We start from the raw sequence: 17,516 nt of genomic DNA, 5'->3' as shown, positions 1-17,516 counted from the left end.
TGATGAGACCGTGGAGAAATGAAGGGGAGGCAATGGTATTTATGTGGAAAGATGCACCCATGAGACAAGGCAGCCTTGGGGAGGGATGAGAGGTCCTCCCACACAGCGGTGAGGCAGGACCCACAAGCCCCTGGGGTGGCTCGAGACCAGCCACAAGGCCTTGCAATTAACTAAGACACTTGACTTTCCTTATTTGAAAAACACCTGCAATCCACTGGACCCTTCTTCCTCAAGAAGAGAGCGTGTCCAGGGGCCCACAGCATCAGCTGGGCCTGTTCGGGGCTGCCCTCAAGGGCAGGTCACAGACATGGCGGCCCCAGGACAGCTGAGGGGACAGAACTCCACTGGCCCTACAGCCTGGGGGAGCTCGTGGCCAGCAAGGAGAATGCAGGCAGGACACGGGGAAGCTACCTGAGTCCCTGGAAGGACAGAGCAGGAAGCTAGGAAAAGCAAGCCAGGGAAACAAGAGGAGGGCAGGAATCGGAGGTCTGGGTGGGTGGAAGAACAGATCCCATGACTCCCGCCCACCTATGAGGTGTCCCTGTTTTGCACAGCTTGGTACGTAGTCCTGGGCTTGAATCAGCAGAACACACCATTCATGGCCATTTCTCCGTAATTTCAGATATGGGGAATTCCTCAGGGCATTGCCAAGGGCCCCTGTATCACTTCGACTCATCTTTTACCATTTGTGTTTTTGAAAAGTACGAAGGGGCACAAAATTGTGAAGCATTCCCACTGTCACGGGCCATCTGTAAGGGCCAGGTAAAGAGTTACTGACTATACCTGAGTTTCGAGAAGGCGCAGTTTTAAGGCACAAATTAGGAGGGCTAATAGAGGAATAGTATCCAATAAAGAGAACTAGTGAACTCTTTGACCCCTTCCTATTGGCATTATCCTGGGGCTAGAGATTCTCAAGAAATGTGACACTGTCCTAAAAATATCATTTTTCAGCTCCCAGCATCTTCTAAGAGAAATTCTCCAAATATGATTATAATATTTATTTGAATGAAAATATTCAATCATACATGATGGGAATTTCATTATCATTACGTGGCACAGTTGATTTTCTTCCCCCTGGCATAATTATTGTTTTTCTTTTATCCTATTTATAAAATTTCCCTTTTTTATTTAAATCACTTAAGAATGCAAATTGTACATAGTGCTTTGATGATCTTCTACCCAGGTTTCTGGAAAAACCACCTAAGATTCCGAGAGTATAAATTAAATTCATCTTTCTTAGGAAGTAATTATGATTTATTGAGATCTGAGGGTTAACAGTGTATTTAGCTTTGCAGAAAACATAAGGGAAAAGCTTGTCAGCCCTGTCAGTCTCAAAAAGGCAAATGGACCCATGGTAAGTAGAAAAAAAATTTACCCAATTTATAGAACACAACCATCCATTAAAGAAGCCCCCTCAGCCACTTCCACCAGAGTTGAAAGTGACATCAGTCACGATTGATGGGAATGTGATTCTGGGACCCAGGAGGTCAAGGAAAAACAGAAGGCCCAATGGCCCCCATGCCCGCCCGGGCTCCATATCAGGACTAGGACCTAGGAGACCTCACTCTCACACCACTGCTCTTGTACTTTCTCTTGGTGAGGACCTTCCTTCTTCTTCCGTCAGGGGCAGGCAGCCTGAGGAAGCAGCCCCTGTGTTCTGAGGGAAAAGATACCTGAATAGCCACTCTTGCTTGGGGAGAAAGCTTTCCTGTCAGCTCTAGCAGTGACGAACTCCAGCTCTGGAGAGACTCCAACCCTAGCTCAACTCAAGGAGGTGCTCATGCCCCCATGAACTCAGGCACAAACAGGTAAAAGAGCATCATGGGAACGCTGAACAGGAATCACCAGTAGACAGAAAAATCCATCTCCTAACAGCGAGTGGTTAGAACCAGTGCTCAAATCCCCACCAGGAAGTGCTCAGAAACAAGCCATTCAGAGAGGCTGCCCAAGGGTGGGGGGGTGGGGGACGACAAAATGAGATGCAGGAGCCACTCTCAGGACCCACAAGGGGAAGACTGACAAGTCAGCTCTGTGGGTCCTGCTGGTCACATAGAGGGTGCTGGCAAGGAGAGTGACCCTGGAACTACATCATTCAGGATGGAGAGTAAGCTTATCAACCTTCTCTCTACTCAGTCCTCTGAGTGTGATTGTCTAGTTTGTGGGGAAAAGCTGTTTTTAAAATGTACTTGGAAAATAGTTTCTATGATTGTAGCACTGTCAAACCTATGTTTTAAAGGATAGATTTAAGACTTTAGACTTAATTTTTTTTTGTTTTTCAGAAATGGTCCACTCTGTTACCTTTACTGACTGCTAAAGGGGCCTTCTCCTGCATCTGGGTGTAGTCAGGGTTTATGCTCCTGGTTGGGAGAAGAGGCAGGCCAGGCAAACACTAGACAAAGACAGCCAGGGGCCCAGCAGTACCCACTCACCCCTTCTTCCTGCCCAGAACAAGGATGTGATGCCTGTGGTCGAGGCAGCCATTTTGTAACTCTGAGGCAACTCTAAGGACAGAAGCCAAAATCCAAGCAGAACGATGAAAGGAGCTTCCACATCAGACCTGCATGGTCTTCTCTGAGCTTTTTTTTTTTTTTTATGTTAGAGGAAAACAAACGCCGACTTATGTCATTATTTTCTCCTCTATTATTTATAGCCAAATACATTTCCTAACTCAAATATGAAACACATATACATCTGCACCAAGAGGTCCCAACACTGAAGACTGATGCAGGAATCACCAAATATTTAAAGAGAAAAGGAAGAGCAATAAAAGGCTATTGATCCCAGTTGCACTAAGAGAAATTCCAACTCTGAGATCGCAATTAAAATAAGAGAGGAAAGCCTCCCAAACAAAATTACCAGTTTCACTGACAAGAGAGGTGCTTTGTTGTGACCCAGAGGACTGATTTGAGAGGTACAAATTGAGCAAAGGCTTTGGGCAAGTATTTCATAAAAATAATTCTTAAAGAAATGTAGCTTCTGGGCAAAACTGAGTGGAATGAAAATGGCAGCATAGAGAGAGAGAGTTCAAGAGAGCTTTCCCTGATTTTTAGGAATGCAGAAGCTTCAGGGAGGGAATGTAAATCACTGGAGCATTATTCTCATTATTACTAATGATTCTTAATAACTAAGGGGCAATGTTGGGTCTCCAGTTGGCTGAAATGATCAGATAACTCGTTGCAGTTATACTAATAACTAAATATAATTTGACACTAAATTACAATTCCAGAAATACAGCTTTCTGCACAGTCTCTTATTGCAAAGGAAAACTAAACCAGAACATCAATAAATAGAATAATCCAATTAAGTGTATTTCCATTTGGGTACTATTTAGAATTGAGATGTTAACAGGGAAGATAGGGAAAAAAAAAAACAATTCAGTATTTACTGATTCAAATAGTCAGGGCTTTTATTGTAAGAAATTTTTTTATTTTAAAATAGGTATTTAATTAATCTGAATGGCTCTGGTCATTTACGTAGTGATCTTAATCACTGCAAATTGTTCCTAGATAGAAGGCCTAATTTCCCATGAATAGATTTACCTGTCAATTAGTATTTAATACAGACATCTTTTTCTTTGCTTATAGTATGTTTATAAACATATTCCCAATGACCTTTTTTAAACCATATCTGATAATCACCTATGATATCTGCCTGCAGATGCAGAAATACAAGGCAGGACATTGGCCCAACAGATGAACTGGGGCCACCCAGGGGTCTAATGCATGTGCTCTGGGCTGTTAGCCTGTGGGCAGCAGGTATTTGATAAATGTTTGGTGAATGAATGAGTTACTTCTGATTATTCGATTATTTGGAGAAGCTGTTTTAGAAGCATCTACCCTAACAAAGCCCGGGCTGGTTGCTCTAGGCTCAATTTCCATAGGGAAAGGAGCTGCATAGCTAGTTCTGAAATCAAGGAGCAGTTAAATGCTCCAGGAAGAGCCCCAACTTTTAGAGTCAGAGGATTCTGTATCACACACTTTGGCAAGTATCCCTTGGGTGATTCTTCCGTGAAAGCATGGGTGACACAGATAGACAGGATTGAGAAGCCAGTGCTGAAGGACATTTAAACCATACTTACTGCTGGTGGAGGACATGTGGCTGTAGTCAGACCTGAAACACAAAACCTTAGCATTAGTAGGATTAGACACTATTTTTCTGTACCCAAATGAGTTCTTCAAGCTAGAATTTTAAAAACAGTCAGTGGTAAGTAGCATTTACATGGTAAGGATATGCTGCAAACTAAAAACCGTATTGCTGAGGGCTTTCGTGCAAAAAAAAAAGTTATGTCTGACTTTGAAGGCAACACGTTCAAAGCACTTTAGAAATCAGGGGTCCTTCAGATGGACTCTGTGAATCTCCAAGAAGGGAAACCAGCTGAGTCCCGAACTATCTAAATCCATTGGCAAATTCTCAAATGGAAGCTTATTCTTCTGGGGAGAAGGCTCGAAGTTTTCAACAGATTCTCAAAGGGGTTCATGACGCCCCAAAGGTAAAATCACTGCAAATGAGCACCCTTCGAGTTAGCACAGCATTGTGGGGAAATGTTTCTTTGCTGACATAAGCAGAGCGGTGATGGACCTTGGTGGCAGTGTGAGGGGACCCTGGCTTGTGAGGGCTTGCTTCCACATGCAGGGTCTGGCTGGCCATCAGGAAACACAAAGGCACAATGATGTTTGACTGATCTCAGTTCCAGCTCAGAAGAAATCCTGCTGCATGACAGTAACAGGATGTGGGCTGTGATAGGGAAAAGGAAAAGGCAGGGTTAGGGCCAGGGTGAAATTACCCATCAGTTTCTAGGCTGAAAAACCAGCCCCTGGCACTCAGCCTCTGTGAGAATGGGCATCTGGCCAAGGATCTGCCTGCCTAATCTCTTCTAAGTTTCTGCTCTACTTGTGTGGCTGGGAAGCCTTCCCTCTCTGGCAACATATTTGGTATAGAAGCTCTTGGTTTTCTCCCCCCAGTGTCCCAAAGTCATTCTCAGTAGGGAATTAATCTCTCAGGCACATAGGGATTTATTCTTCAAGGTGGTAGTCAGGGGACATGGTTATGCATATAAAGTAGTTAATTATGTTTAATTTTCCACAGATACACCCCTTTTATTTACTTAGCCTCATGTCCCCCCCTTTTTTTTGATACTAGAAGTTTTTCCTATATTTATTTATTTATTTATTTAACATATATTATTTGTTTCAGGGGTACAGGTCATGTTGCCTTTCTTAAGTCATCCAATATTTCCTCCATTGACTTTGTTACCACACCAAAAAAGTATATACAAAACTTCAAGAAAAAATCATAAAAAGCATACCTCTCACTAGTTAAAATAACCTACATTGCTCACGTAAAATGATGCACTTATTGGTAGGGGAACAAAATGGAAGAAAAATGACATGTAGTTTTCTCTTTTCAAATGAAATGCTTTAGTAGTTACAGAATCACTGAATCTTAAGGCTGAAAAGAATAGCAACTATTAACATTTGCATATCCCTTTATGTATTACAAACTGCATCTGCCTATATCTCATCCACTACTTTATGTTATTGGTTAGGAAACTAAAGTGACACTATTGGCGAGGAGCCCAGGAGGTGAACAGTGGACCTGAAGTAGGAGTGCAGGGTGATGGCAAGGCAGGAACCAGAAGGTAGAAGGACTGGCTAGAGCATGGCGACATGCTGGCTAACAGAGATGCAAGAGAGGATGGTCAGGATCAGTCACCCCCAGCGTTGGTGCATTCCGTTCTTTCTGGAACCAGGCAGGACATAAATTAACTTTAGGACAAAACTTAGAAATGTAACTGTGTGTGAATGCAACAAATGCTCAACAAGCATCTACTGTGGTAGAAACGACAACAAAACAATCCCATTCCAATATGATCATCTTAAGATGGTCAGGCTTTAAAGAAATTTCATGACAATTCAAATAAAATGTTCAATGGGAATGTGTGATTGGACTATTCATTTTTTAAAAAGATTTTATTTATTTGACGAGAGAGAGAAAGAGAGAGAGAGAGAAAGGGCACCAGCAGGGGGAGCGGCAGGCAGAGGGAGATGCAGGCTCCCCGCTGAGCAGAGAGCCCAATGTGGGACTCGATGCCAGGACCTTGAGATCATGACCTGAGCTGTAGGCAGACGCTCAACCGACCGAGCCACCCAGGCACTCCTATTCATTTTATTATTAGAAATTTGTCAGTATTTTCAGCTAGGATTTTCCAAATATTCCTGAGGCAGATGGGTTTCACAAATGCGTATATTTTAAAGATCCGCATACAGATGGAGATGTAGAATGAAATTTACATGTGAAACCTATTTTGAGAATCTTAAGGTATAATGGTAGTATTTTAGGACAGGTGCTAGCAAAGCAAATGTCCCTGCCATGCTTCTCTCCGCATATATTTCTTGTAACTAAAGGCACTGCCTGGGTCAAGCCTGCCAGCTGGTCAGTCTCCTGTCACTCTTGCTCCACTCCAGTTCCTTCCCCAAACAGCAGCCAATCTTTGCAAAGCACAAATCAGGTCATGTCACTCTCTGGATGAAGTTCAAGCATGACATAAACCCCTCTTTTCATGAATGATGGTCTCTGCCCAGCTCTGCAGTCTCATCCATCACCCCAATTTCCACCCCTGTCCACCATCAAAATGGAAATCAAACAGGAAGAAAAGTCCCCTAAAACCTCACGTTGCTTTTCAGCCTCTGATCCTGTTTATGTAATTTGTACACAGTTGCCATAATGATGGGAGATACAATTTTAAACTGCTCTTTTTACTACACACCACCACAACATGCTGCTACATAGTTCCTGTAATTATAATTTTAGATAAAGTGATGTACCATAATTTATTCAACCATTTGCCTTTTGTTTGCTATATGATTGTTTTTGATTGTTCACTTTTGCAAAGCACACAATGATGAGATACTTATATATATATATATATGTGTGTAGTTTGATATTTACTTTCTTTTCCTTAGAAAAATGATCATGAGGGGAAACAGGAACTGAGTCAAGGTACAAACACTTTTATAGCCCATAAAGTACATTCCAAATAACTCCAAAAGACTATTTACTGGAAATATTACTGGTGAAAGACAAACTGTAAAGCTTAAAACAATTTTGTGCTTAAACAGGTTCAAACGATTTCAAATACTGACTGTAGTTCTCTGGAGGGGTACGTTATCCCCAGCTTTTTTAGGATAGGAGGGAACAGCAATAAGGTACCTGTCTTGTGAATCCTGTTTACTGGTCTTACATCCTGAGAATTTACCCACCTAGCTCTGAACAAGACATTCAACTCTGAGGGAATGAAGCATGAGAGGTGAATCCATGAATTTTAGGAAGAAAAATGTATGGGCACATGATACAGATAAGCAGAATGATGCAAGGATTATATATTTTCACACACCTGATACATATATAGACACATTTACAAATATTACATTTATTTGGTATCTCTGCCAATAATGACCAGAAAGTTAGTCTCTTGACTGTATTTTAATTACAATTATACATATAAGGGTTAAGTATAAAGGGGTCTGCACTTAGGACAGTTTATCACTGTCAGCAGCCTACTTGCCTATATATATAGGTGTATGTATATATATACACGATACCTTCTTAAATTCTCTTTTCCAGGAAAATCTTGGCATAAGAATTGATCTTGGCATTTCAGTAATATTGATCTTGACGTTTCTGTAAAACATCAGCTCAATGCATCACGGACCTCATCTGTTAACTCTCAGTCCATTGAATTAGATGCCATGGCAATTTGGAGCTAACTAGCTCCACCTTGAACACAAAGATAATAGAGTACCTAATAGATCATCCTGTCTTCTCTGCCAAGATTTCCCCTTTTACTGTTCCCTAAACCTGTCCCATCTTCAAATTTATTCCCCCGATTCTTTCCCATTCACCTGCTTATACACTCTAGACCTGTGAACTGTTTGCTATCTCTAAATCAGAGTGAAGTATCAATTGGAGGTCAGCCACAGGGGAGGGTATGAGTAGGTTTTCAGAAGCTCAGTGACAGGTGACAGGGAGGTGGAGGTTCATTAGCGCCAAACTTCTGAATTAAAATAATGCATTAGATGTGGTCATATTTGAAAGAGTGGCTCAGACACCATATCTGGGAGACATCACGAACGAAACACCCATTAAAAAGCATTCGTCTTACTTTTTTTTTTTTTAAAGTTTTTTTTTTTTGACAGAGAGAGACACAGCGAGAGAGGGAACACAAGCAGGGGGAGTGGGAGAGGGAGAAGCAGGCTTCCCGCGGAGCAGAGAGCCCGATATGGGACTCGATCCCAGGACCCTGGGATAATGACCTGAGCGGAAGGCAGACGCTTAACGACTGAGCCACCCAGGCGCCCCTCGTCTTACTTTTTGTCTTTTATTTCAGTTTTCAAAAACACTGCCTGTCCCTCTGCTAAGGGATTCTGTTTCTTAAGATAGTTTACCATGGTCAATAGCTGGCTTGCCAGTTTTTTCTAGTGAAAAATCCACAGAAGCACAAAGCTTGTCTTCGAGTGCATGTGGAAGAGAGTAGCTTCAAAATGACATCAGTCGCCACAGAACTATACCAGCTGACTTTTAGCTTGGCCTCTCCTAGGTGGGTCAGAGGCAAAGATAGCATTTCAAGCAGAAGAAAAGGTCTGAGCAGGAATCAGGAATTAATTGCCGATCAATGGCTTTTTGAGAGGCAACTTCGCTAGGTGGGAAGCATGCCGGAAATCCAGGCTTCAATTTAGGCCACGAACTAGTCATGCACCCTCTGAACCTCCATTTGCTCATCTGTAAAATAATAATATTGGGATGTGTCCTATCGTCTCGCAGATGATCTGAATGGGATGATCAAATTGCTTAGGGCATTTAAAAACATCGGAGCACCTACTGTGATGAGTAGAAAGAACACAGGATCTTGAGTGCACCTGGAAATATACATTTTTATTATATAAAACTCTAAGTTCATCATTTGGAATGTTCTTCATAACAATATTAATAGTATGATGAGAAATAATTTTCTGAGGGTTCACTTATGCCAGGCACTGTTCTAGAGGCTTTAATATACAGACTAATTTAGTTCTCACAACTACCCTGTGAGAGACTGTCACCCCATTTTACAGAAGAAAAAACTCAGGGCACGGAGTTGAACCCCAGCAGCCTGCTCTCTTGACTGTCACTTTCAAAGCAATCAGTACCATCTGCCCATTGGCAGTGGGACCCAAAAGGTTCTTGGAACCTTCTCTTTGATCACCTCGCCAAGAAAGGATCCACAGTCAGTTCCACCCATACCCCCAAATCCCTTGCTCCTGTGTTTTGTTCACACCTGCCTGGCAACAGTCCCTCTCTCCCAAACCTTGATGATCTCAACCACTCACTGTCTGTCTCCCTCTGCCTGCCCCAAAGGTGGTTGAGCACTGCTGCAGGAAAAGAGATAGCAAGCTAGACTGGGACCTTCTTATATTTATAATCATTAATCTCAGTTGGGTTCTCACTCAACATGGTCCAAGCAACTATTTCAAATCTCCATTTTCCTGGGGGAGGGGGCTGCATTTGCCCAGAACGGAAACCCATCTTCCTTGCTAAGTTGTAAGAAGAGAGATGTCCCTCCTTCTATCCAAAGCCCATCTAACTGAGAGGTCTGAAGTCCATCTGCCTCCACCTTTTCAGAAAGCGGACATTACAGACCATCAGTTTTTCTCCTATATCTTTATCCTTTCCCTTTTTTTATAGAGTCTTTTCTATTAGCACCTCTTTACAGGAACCTAACTATTGCCTATGCTTCGGAAATCCTTCCTGCACCCCATTCTCCCCTCCAGCTACTGCCTCTCCTCACCCCTCCCTTTCTCAGACAAAGTGCTCTAGCTACCTCCTCTTCCACACCGTCCACTCCCTCCTGGAGCTACACGGAGCTGGCTTCTGGCTCCACCCTGCCACTGTCCACGGATCCACCTTTTCCTTCATTATTTCCATTTGCAAAAAAAGGCACTTCACATTCCTTCATCTTAGTGAGTTTCTCAGTGGCACAGCTGATGCCTTTCCCTTCCTCCCCTTGGCTTCTAGGACACCACATTCTTCCTCTTGGCATCCGTGTCTCCTTTTTCTCACGCCCCTTTATCAGCTCCTCCGCCTTCACCTGGCCTTGAAGTGCTGTCATTTCTCAAGGCTGGTCTTAAACACTACCTGCTTCACAGTTGTTGAAATATTAAATGAGTTAATGAAATATGTAAAGGCTCAGGATAGTCCCTGGCACAGAGTAAAATGCTAGGTGTTTGCTATTTACTGTCTTTAGTTGATTTAATCTACTCCTAGGGCTGCATTTTTAGCCTGACCATTCCCAAATGCAGTGTCATCATGCCGACCTTCTCTCTAGATAGACTCAACCGCTGGCTCATCATCCTTCGTTGGCTGTCTCCCAATACGTCAGACACAACATGTTGAAAATGAAACTTCTCCTACCCTGCCCAAACTTGGTTGGGAGGGAAATCACAGGCTACTTCAAGAATCTGATGAAAAATAAGTCTCTTCTCACAAAAATTCACAAAGAACATCATCTTGCATATGACTGGAAGCCATTCATGGACCTCAAATCGAGGATCCCTGCCTTAGCAGATGTGTCACCTGAGCCGAGTCTTGAAAGAAGATAGTTTCACCTGGTGGACAGGCATGCCAGGTGGAGAAGGGCAGAGCTGGCGAAAGGGGCAGGTTGACAAAGGCAAAGAATCAGAAACACCTTGCTGATGTGGCTTGATGCAGGGTACAAAGGCAGACGTGCCGAGAAACAAAGCCAGAGAGAGAGAAGTGGACCCTATCACAATGGGACCTGTAGGCCACTCTAAGCTCTTTGTATGTTAGAGAGGACAGAGCCACTAAACGTTTGGGAGAGAGACCTGATCAGGTTTGTATTTTAAAAATAACAATGATAGTACACACGTGTTAAGTCTCCCCACGTGGCTATATGAAAGCCGGGGGCGAGTTCTGGAAAAGCAAGGAAACAATGAACAGCTTTTTGATAACCAAACCAAACTTCAGGAGATATAGGAATATGTGGCAAATACAAGATTAGTAACTATACATTGAAACTCTTTAAGTGCATGCCATTTTTACCTTCATGTTTAGCTTAAGGATGCCACTGAGGCAATAAGAATTCTTTAAACAATTCTATTCTGTCACAACTATACACTTTAGTACAGGGGCAGTGAAGAGCAGTTCTGGTGTATGTTCAGCAAGCCCCTCCCAGCAACCCTGGCAGCTGTCATGCTTTTCACTGGGATCCCAGGGTATAATCGCTCCTCGGTCAGGGCTTCCCCTCCACTTCTCCGAGAGAGAACCCTTGGGAAAAAAAACCTGTTTTAGGTGAGCTCTGTAAATTGAAAATGAATGGACCAGTTGGTGCCTTATTTAACTCAGCTGAAAAGGAGCTGGTTAATTTCGCTGTTTCTTCTATTCATGGCCTAGCTAACTAGAGGCAGGGAAAAAAAGTCAAGGATCTTCAGTTGATAAATGCCACATACACAAAGTGTGGGGAAAAAAACAAGTGAGTTCCCTATTTGGAATCAAGTTACCCCTCCAGAATGTAATTGGGTTCTACAGTGAACCATAAATGATCACAAGTTTGGATAACAGGGAGAACCCATTGCAGAGTACATGCTGTAGGGTGTAAAGTCCCAGATTTGGGCTAGGAATGGGTGGAGGCTGCAAGGAAGAGTGGGGCTGGGCAGGCAGGAGTGACTGTGTAGGGACCCTTTCTCGTGCCCATTCTGGCCTTGGACTCCCTTCCTGTCCTCACAAGGCTGCCAGGCCCTGAGATTAGTCTAAATCTCCCCAACTTTCCAAGGATGAGGCTTTCTGTAGTCTGGGCAGCTCCAGCCCAACACCAGGGTTCTCTCCAGAGAGGAAAGGACACCCCTTCCTCCTGGATCAGTACCCGCATCCTGGACGTTTGCTGACTCTGCACAGGAAAATCCTCTAGAGATAGGAGCCGGGTGGATCTCCTAAAAGATACTCCATCTTTTGTCCCACTCAGGAAAATGGTGTCGTTGGGAGAAGGGTAATTAGTCTCCAGAGGTAAAGGTTTGGGCCAATTGTTTGAGTCCGTTGAAGCGATGAGGACATTTCTTTAAGCAGGGCTAGATCATAGCACCAACTTCATCCCACCTGTACCCAAGGCTGAGACAGGTGCGCAGAGAAGTTCGGCGGGGAAAATAGGAGTTGAGGAGGGGGTCTCAGCAAGCACAATAAAGCCATGAAATGAAAAATGTCATCCTCTTCTAGGATTTCTGAAAGACTTAGGTGCCAAGGTGTCCTATCCTCTTCTCATCCCCAACCCCTCATCCCGCACTCCAGGGAGCGGCGGGGTTAGAAGAATAAAGTCCTCGCGGAAGGTTGAAATAAGTGCAAGAGCATCTCTTGTCTCTCTAGGGATGATCTCAGGGGGACACTGCATTCGCCTGGCACTCCACATCATCTCAGTGATAACGGGGGGCAAGAAGGGGTGGTGTGGGGGGGGGTTTACTCTGAACCTTGAGTCCTTCCACTCCCCCCCCCGCCGGGGATGGGGCCCGCGCCACCCGGGGCAGCTACGGACCACGCTGCTCTGCCCCTCCAGCCCGCCACAGCCCCTCCGCCGGCAGGAGGGAGAGCCCCCGCGGCCCCATCCGGCCACAGCTGCTCCGGCTCCGCCGCGGGGTCCAGGAAGGTCCCGGCCGGGGCGCATCCGCAGCGCACCTCGGAGAACGCCCCCCGCCCACCGCCCGGCCCGGCGCGGCTCACCCTCCGGTCTCGGCGCCCGAGTCCACGCAGTCATCCTCCTCCGCACCGCCCGTTTTGGGGTCCATGGCGCGCTCCCCGCCGCGCTCGGCTCGCGGGCGCCGGCGTGACCCGGGGGCGTGCTCCCTCCGGGCCGCCCCGCCCAGCCCAGCCCAGCCCAGCCCGAGCTGGCTGGGCTCCCTCGGAGCGTCTCGCGGCCGGGGCTCCGGGAAACAACTCCCGCTCCGGCCGCGCTCCCTCGCGCCGCGCCCTCTCCTGGCCGCGCCCGGCCGGGCACTGGGGCCGCTCCCGCCCCGCCCCGCCCCTCGCCGCTCGGCGGGGTGAGCGTGTGCGTGTGCGCGCGGGGTGCGCCCGTGAGCTAGGGCACGTGCGCGCGCGTGTGTGTGCCGGTGAGCGAGGCCGTGGGCGCGCGCAAGAGGGTGTGTGCACTGGGCGTGAGCGGGGGCGCGCGGGTGTGTGCCGGTGAGTCAGGGCTTGGGCGCGCGCAAGAGGGTGTGTGCACGGGGTGTGAGCCCGTGCGCGAGCATGTGCTAGCTCGCGTGTTGCGCGCCAGTGTGTGGCGTGAGTGCGTGAGCGGGCGAGGTGTGTGAGGTCGCGTGCGCCTGTGTTGTGGTGGTGATGTAGGTGGATGGGTGATTTAGATGTTTGTAGGTGCGCGCTTCTGTGCGGGTGCTGAGCGTGTGAGCCCGGCTGGGCTTTGTGACCACGTGTGGTGTGTGAGTGAATGTGTGTTTGTGCATAGGAGCCGCCCCGCTCCCCTGGGCCCACAGCCCCAGAATTCTGCGTCCCAGGGATTGCCCCGAGGTTCCTGAGCCCCAGGGCTGGGAGCAGCACCGAGAAATACCCGACTGCACTGTGAAAGCAAGGAAGGATCTGGTTCATTACTGGGACCAATTGGAACCTCTAGGTGTTTTCTTATAGTTCCCTCAGAATTGGCAACACTGAATTCATGATCACCTTTCTTAGCGCAGGTCTGAGTGGCTTCCCACCACCCAACTTGCTAGTTTACAATCAGTGTCATGCATTCTTTTGCTATTTTTTTTTTTTAAAGCCTTTAAAGATAAAGAGCATTGGATGTACCTGCATTCAGGGGTTGTTGCAGTTAAGGGATTGTCTGTAAAGGACCCTCATCAGCGCCTTGGGGTGAGGTTATGATCACTGTTGGAGGGGCGCACCTCTCCTTAGTAGGGTGAGGAATGGAAGCTTGAGGGGAGGCAGGATCACAACAACTCACATTTAATTCTGACAGCCCTGTCCAAGCCATTGGAAGGCACTCATTTCTACTTTCTTCTGTTTTCAGGACAAGTTATTTAACTTCTATGAGTTATTAACTTCCTTAATTTACTTATCTGTAAGATGGGGCTATTGATATCTACTCTATAACCTGTTGTGAATTTAATGAGAACATGCATGTAAAAATACTTAGCATTGGTCCTGATAATGTCAAGCACTAGTCATAGCTGTCATAACATTTAAAGCATGAGCTAGCTATGTTTCCAATTTCAACTTGCAAAGTAGTGACAAGATATATCTTAAAGAGGAAATATTTTTTTTTCTCTCTCCTTCTCCCCCCTTCTGTTCTTCCTTCTTTACCTACCTAATTATCACTCCTTTTTTATTCATATCTTAATTACACAAAAAGAGAAATCTAATAAAAGAAGAATACAAGCACAATCTTGTCATTAAGAAAAAAACACAGGTGAGTGTGCCGACCCCAAATCTTAACGGAATTATCCTTACTGAGCATAAAATCCTTGCATGCAAACCAGAAATGGATGTATTATACTCAATTTCTGCTCATTAGCTGAAAGAAAGAAGTGTGACAATTCTTTAGGGGAGACTCCCCTCCTCCCACCTTATGTACTAATTTCTAAAAGGAAATTCTCACATGAGGCAAAATCACTGCACATTGCCATTAATGACCATTTAAAATTGATTGATTCATTCAATAACTATTTAAATACCAGACAGGAGGGTGAATGCTGGATACACAAATAAGGGACAATGGGAACAGATATGATGCCTGCCTTCATGGAGCTTATAATCCAGAGGGGGAGATTAATTAAATTACATATGTTAATATATAAAACATAAATGGAGATTAAACACTCCAAAAAGAATGGCGTGCCCTGAGACAGAGAACATAATTTAAATAGGGGTGTCAAGGAATGCTCTCTCGGGAAGGGATGTTTTAGTCCTGCTCTGCCTCAGGGACTTTGCACTTGCTGTTCCTTCTTCCTAGAATACTTTCTTCCAGACTTTCTGTGAGATTCCTGCCACATGTCCTTCAGGACTGTGTTCAAACAGTCCTTTCCTCAGAGAACGCTTCCCCACTAAACCTAAATCCCAGTATCCCCCTATCCTGCTCTACTCTTTGTTATAACTCTACCAGCCCCTGGCATATGAGAGATTTATTTAGTAATTACCTGCTTGTCCCTCCCCATGCCTACCTGTAGAATGCCAACTCCATGACAGCAGGGACTGTTTGGTTCACTGCTACATCCCCAACACCTGGAGCAATAAATATGTTCGTGAATGAAAAGGAAGCAGCCCCAGGGTGGAGGCAGGAGTGAAGAGAGGTTTCCAGATGCAGAGACCAGGAACATGAGGCAGGATAGGGCACTAAGCATTCCATTAGAGTGGAAGAAGGCTGGATGATGAGAAGAAAACAAAATGGCAAAGATAGTGAGGGATTTCTACATAAATGTGACCTCTCCGGGAAATGAATAGACCCCCTAGAGCCTATCTGGAGAGAAGGACAAATAATGTGGGTGCAACCAGATGGAAGAAATTGATAAAGTGTAACAAATATTCTACCATGTTAGTGTCCTTATCGCCATGAGGAAACCTACTTTCTCAATCCTGGGTAGGGACGATTCATATTTGTCACCTCATTGAATACTCAGGAAAGGTCGGTGAAGTAGGTTTATCTTTTCATTTTACAGTTGAGGAAACTAAACCTCAGTGAGTCCAAGTGCCTTGTCCCAGGCCACCCAATGCACCAGCCAAGGAGCCCAGTGGCCCATTTAACATGCATGGAATCTCTCTCACCTACCTATAAGGCTAATGTGTGGGCTAGTCACATCCTCAGGAGGATGGCACAAGAAAAAGGGCGGAGAAAAAATGGTAAACTAAGTACAGCCCTTGGAGGGAGGGCCGGGGAAAATGGATGCTACTTAAATTATTTCAGTTTTTTCTCAAAAATCCAGAAAAAGGTCAGGCCAGACAAAAAAAAAAAAACAAAAAAAAACCCTGGCCTGCACCTCAAAATGATGCATTGATTCCAGCCCCCTCAACCACAGGGGGCATGAGTATTATATTTCTCATCGGTGCAATGTCTGATGGTAACTCAGTGATGCGTGTGTTACGGGGAAGAGAAGTTTGGACGGTAATCATGGTCCCTCCGAGCAACGGATCTCGGTTATCTGAGGGCTCCTGCTTCAGTCACTGGGGCTTAGGAGCCTCACTTTATTTGTGATTTATTTGGTGAAAGAACTGCCAGCAGGTAATCAGCATGAGGACCTTGCAGCAATCACCAGAAGGTATATTGTCCATAACGTTTGCATGGTTCCCAGGCTTGACTTCCAGCCATTTAGCGCTGATCACCATAATCACAGGGTGCAATGCCCCCTCCCTTTCCCCGGCAAGATGGGGGCAGAGGAGTATCAGTGGTCTTCTTAAGGTGCCATGCCTGTTGCCTTCAAGATGTTCCTATCAGTCTGAGGACAGCGTGGGAAGAACACTGAGGATGCTGTCATAAGCCAGGAAACGCACACCCTGGGTTCTGGACCTGAATCTGTCATGTCACTAGCGAAGAAGGGTGCCTCTTAACTGTTTCTAAAGCTCTTACTGCATTTCGGGCATTGTGGGAGCAGCTTCACATACATGATCTCTTGAATCCTCGCAGAAACCTGGTGAGGCTTCCTTCGTCCTTCAAATACACTTGGTGATACAAATCTCGCAGGAGACTAGAAGCCCTCCAGAAACTAGGAAGCATACCAACACAAGATATCACTGATTTTTTAATCACTTTTTCTCAGACGCACTGAATAACATTCTCATGTTCTGTCTCACCTAGCATGCCCGTTTCAGTCTCTGTTGATGTTGTTGCATGTGTTGGTGTATTAGAAAATAAGGCCATTCATCCATTTATTTATTGAGTGCTCGCCATGCGCCAGGCAGTGGCTGGGTGCCAGGGCCACAATGGGGAACGAGCCAGAGGCAGTGGCTGGCCTAATGGAGATGTCGAGGTCAGGAGAGGACAGTTTATCATGTTCCAGGCCCCAAGAGCAGGGCTGGCTTTCCCACCAAGCCTTGCTTTCCTTAGATGGCTCCTCAAAGCTCCTGACGGGTGCTCGGTGCACCGTGGCCCATTAGAGTAGGACTGGAGTATCAGAGTCCTTTACTAAAGGAAAGAAAGAAAAGAAAAACCTCAACATAATGTGATGGTAAGTAAAGAGCATCAATTTTACTGATGAAAGCGATAGATTAGTAATTAAGAAAGTCATAAGTAATTGGGAGGGGCTGAGGAGTTTGAACAACCAGAAGATAAAAAAGACCTTGAAGCACTGAAGATTGAGAAAGATAGAAGTTAAAGTCTCCCGGGCACAGGATTGGCCCTGGTTTGAGATTCGGTTTGGAGGGAGGCTGGGCCACACCTTGAGTGAGTGCAAACCTTCTGGACAATTTGCTGCGAGGCCCAGCCCGATCTAAGATAGTTCTTTAAATGAAATACTGGTTTAGGGTTTGCAGAAGCAAAT

The 17,516-nt window shown here is 45.4% G+C and overlaps 1 protein-coding gene across 2 annotated transcripts in view; it reads right to left on the bottom strand.

Moving 5' to 3' along the window:
* The window catches only part of FAM124A (family with sequence similarity 124 member A), a 116,843-nt gene extending 103,819 nt beyond the window's left edge, over positions 1-13,024 (bottom strand). The window contains exons 1-2 of one of the 2 annotated variants that reach the window (XM_045869386.3): positions 12,760-13,023; positions 4,079-4,110 (exon numbers count right to left, since the gene is read on the bottom strand). In XM_045869386.3, the coding sequence (XP_045725342.1) occupies positions 4,079-4,110; positions 12,760-12,824 (97 nt within the window). In that variant the 5' untranslated portion in view covers positions 12,825-13,023. Of the gene's footprint in view, positions 1-4,078; positions 4,111-12,759 lie in introns of both variants that reach the window. The other variant, XM_064586137.1, reaches the window with a different exon arrangement.
* Positions 13,025-17,516: the final 4,492 nt, after the last annotated feature.

This window comes from Mirounga angustirostris, unplaced genomic scaffold (genome assembly GCF_029215605.1).
Source record: "Mirounga angustirostris isolate CCGP_5_RB_7025 unplaced genomic scaffold, mMirAng1.0.hap1 SCAF_3, whole genome shotgun sequence".
Classification (NCBI taxonomy): Eukaryota; Metazoa; Chordata; class Mammalia; order Carnivora; family Phocidae; genus Mirounga; species Mirounga angustirostris.
Note: the sequence above shows the minus strand (reverse complement) of the source record. Positions and strands in the feature narration are given on the sequence as shown.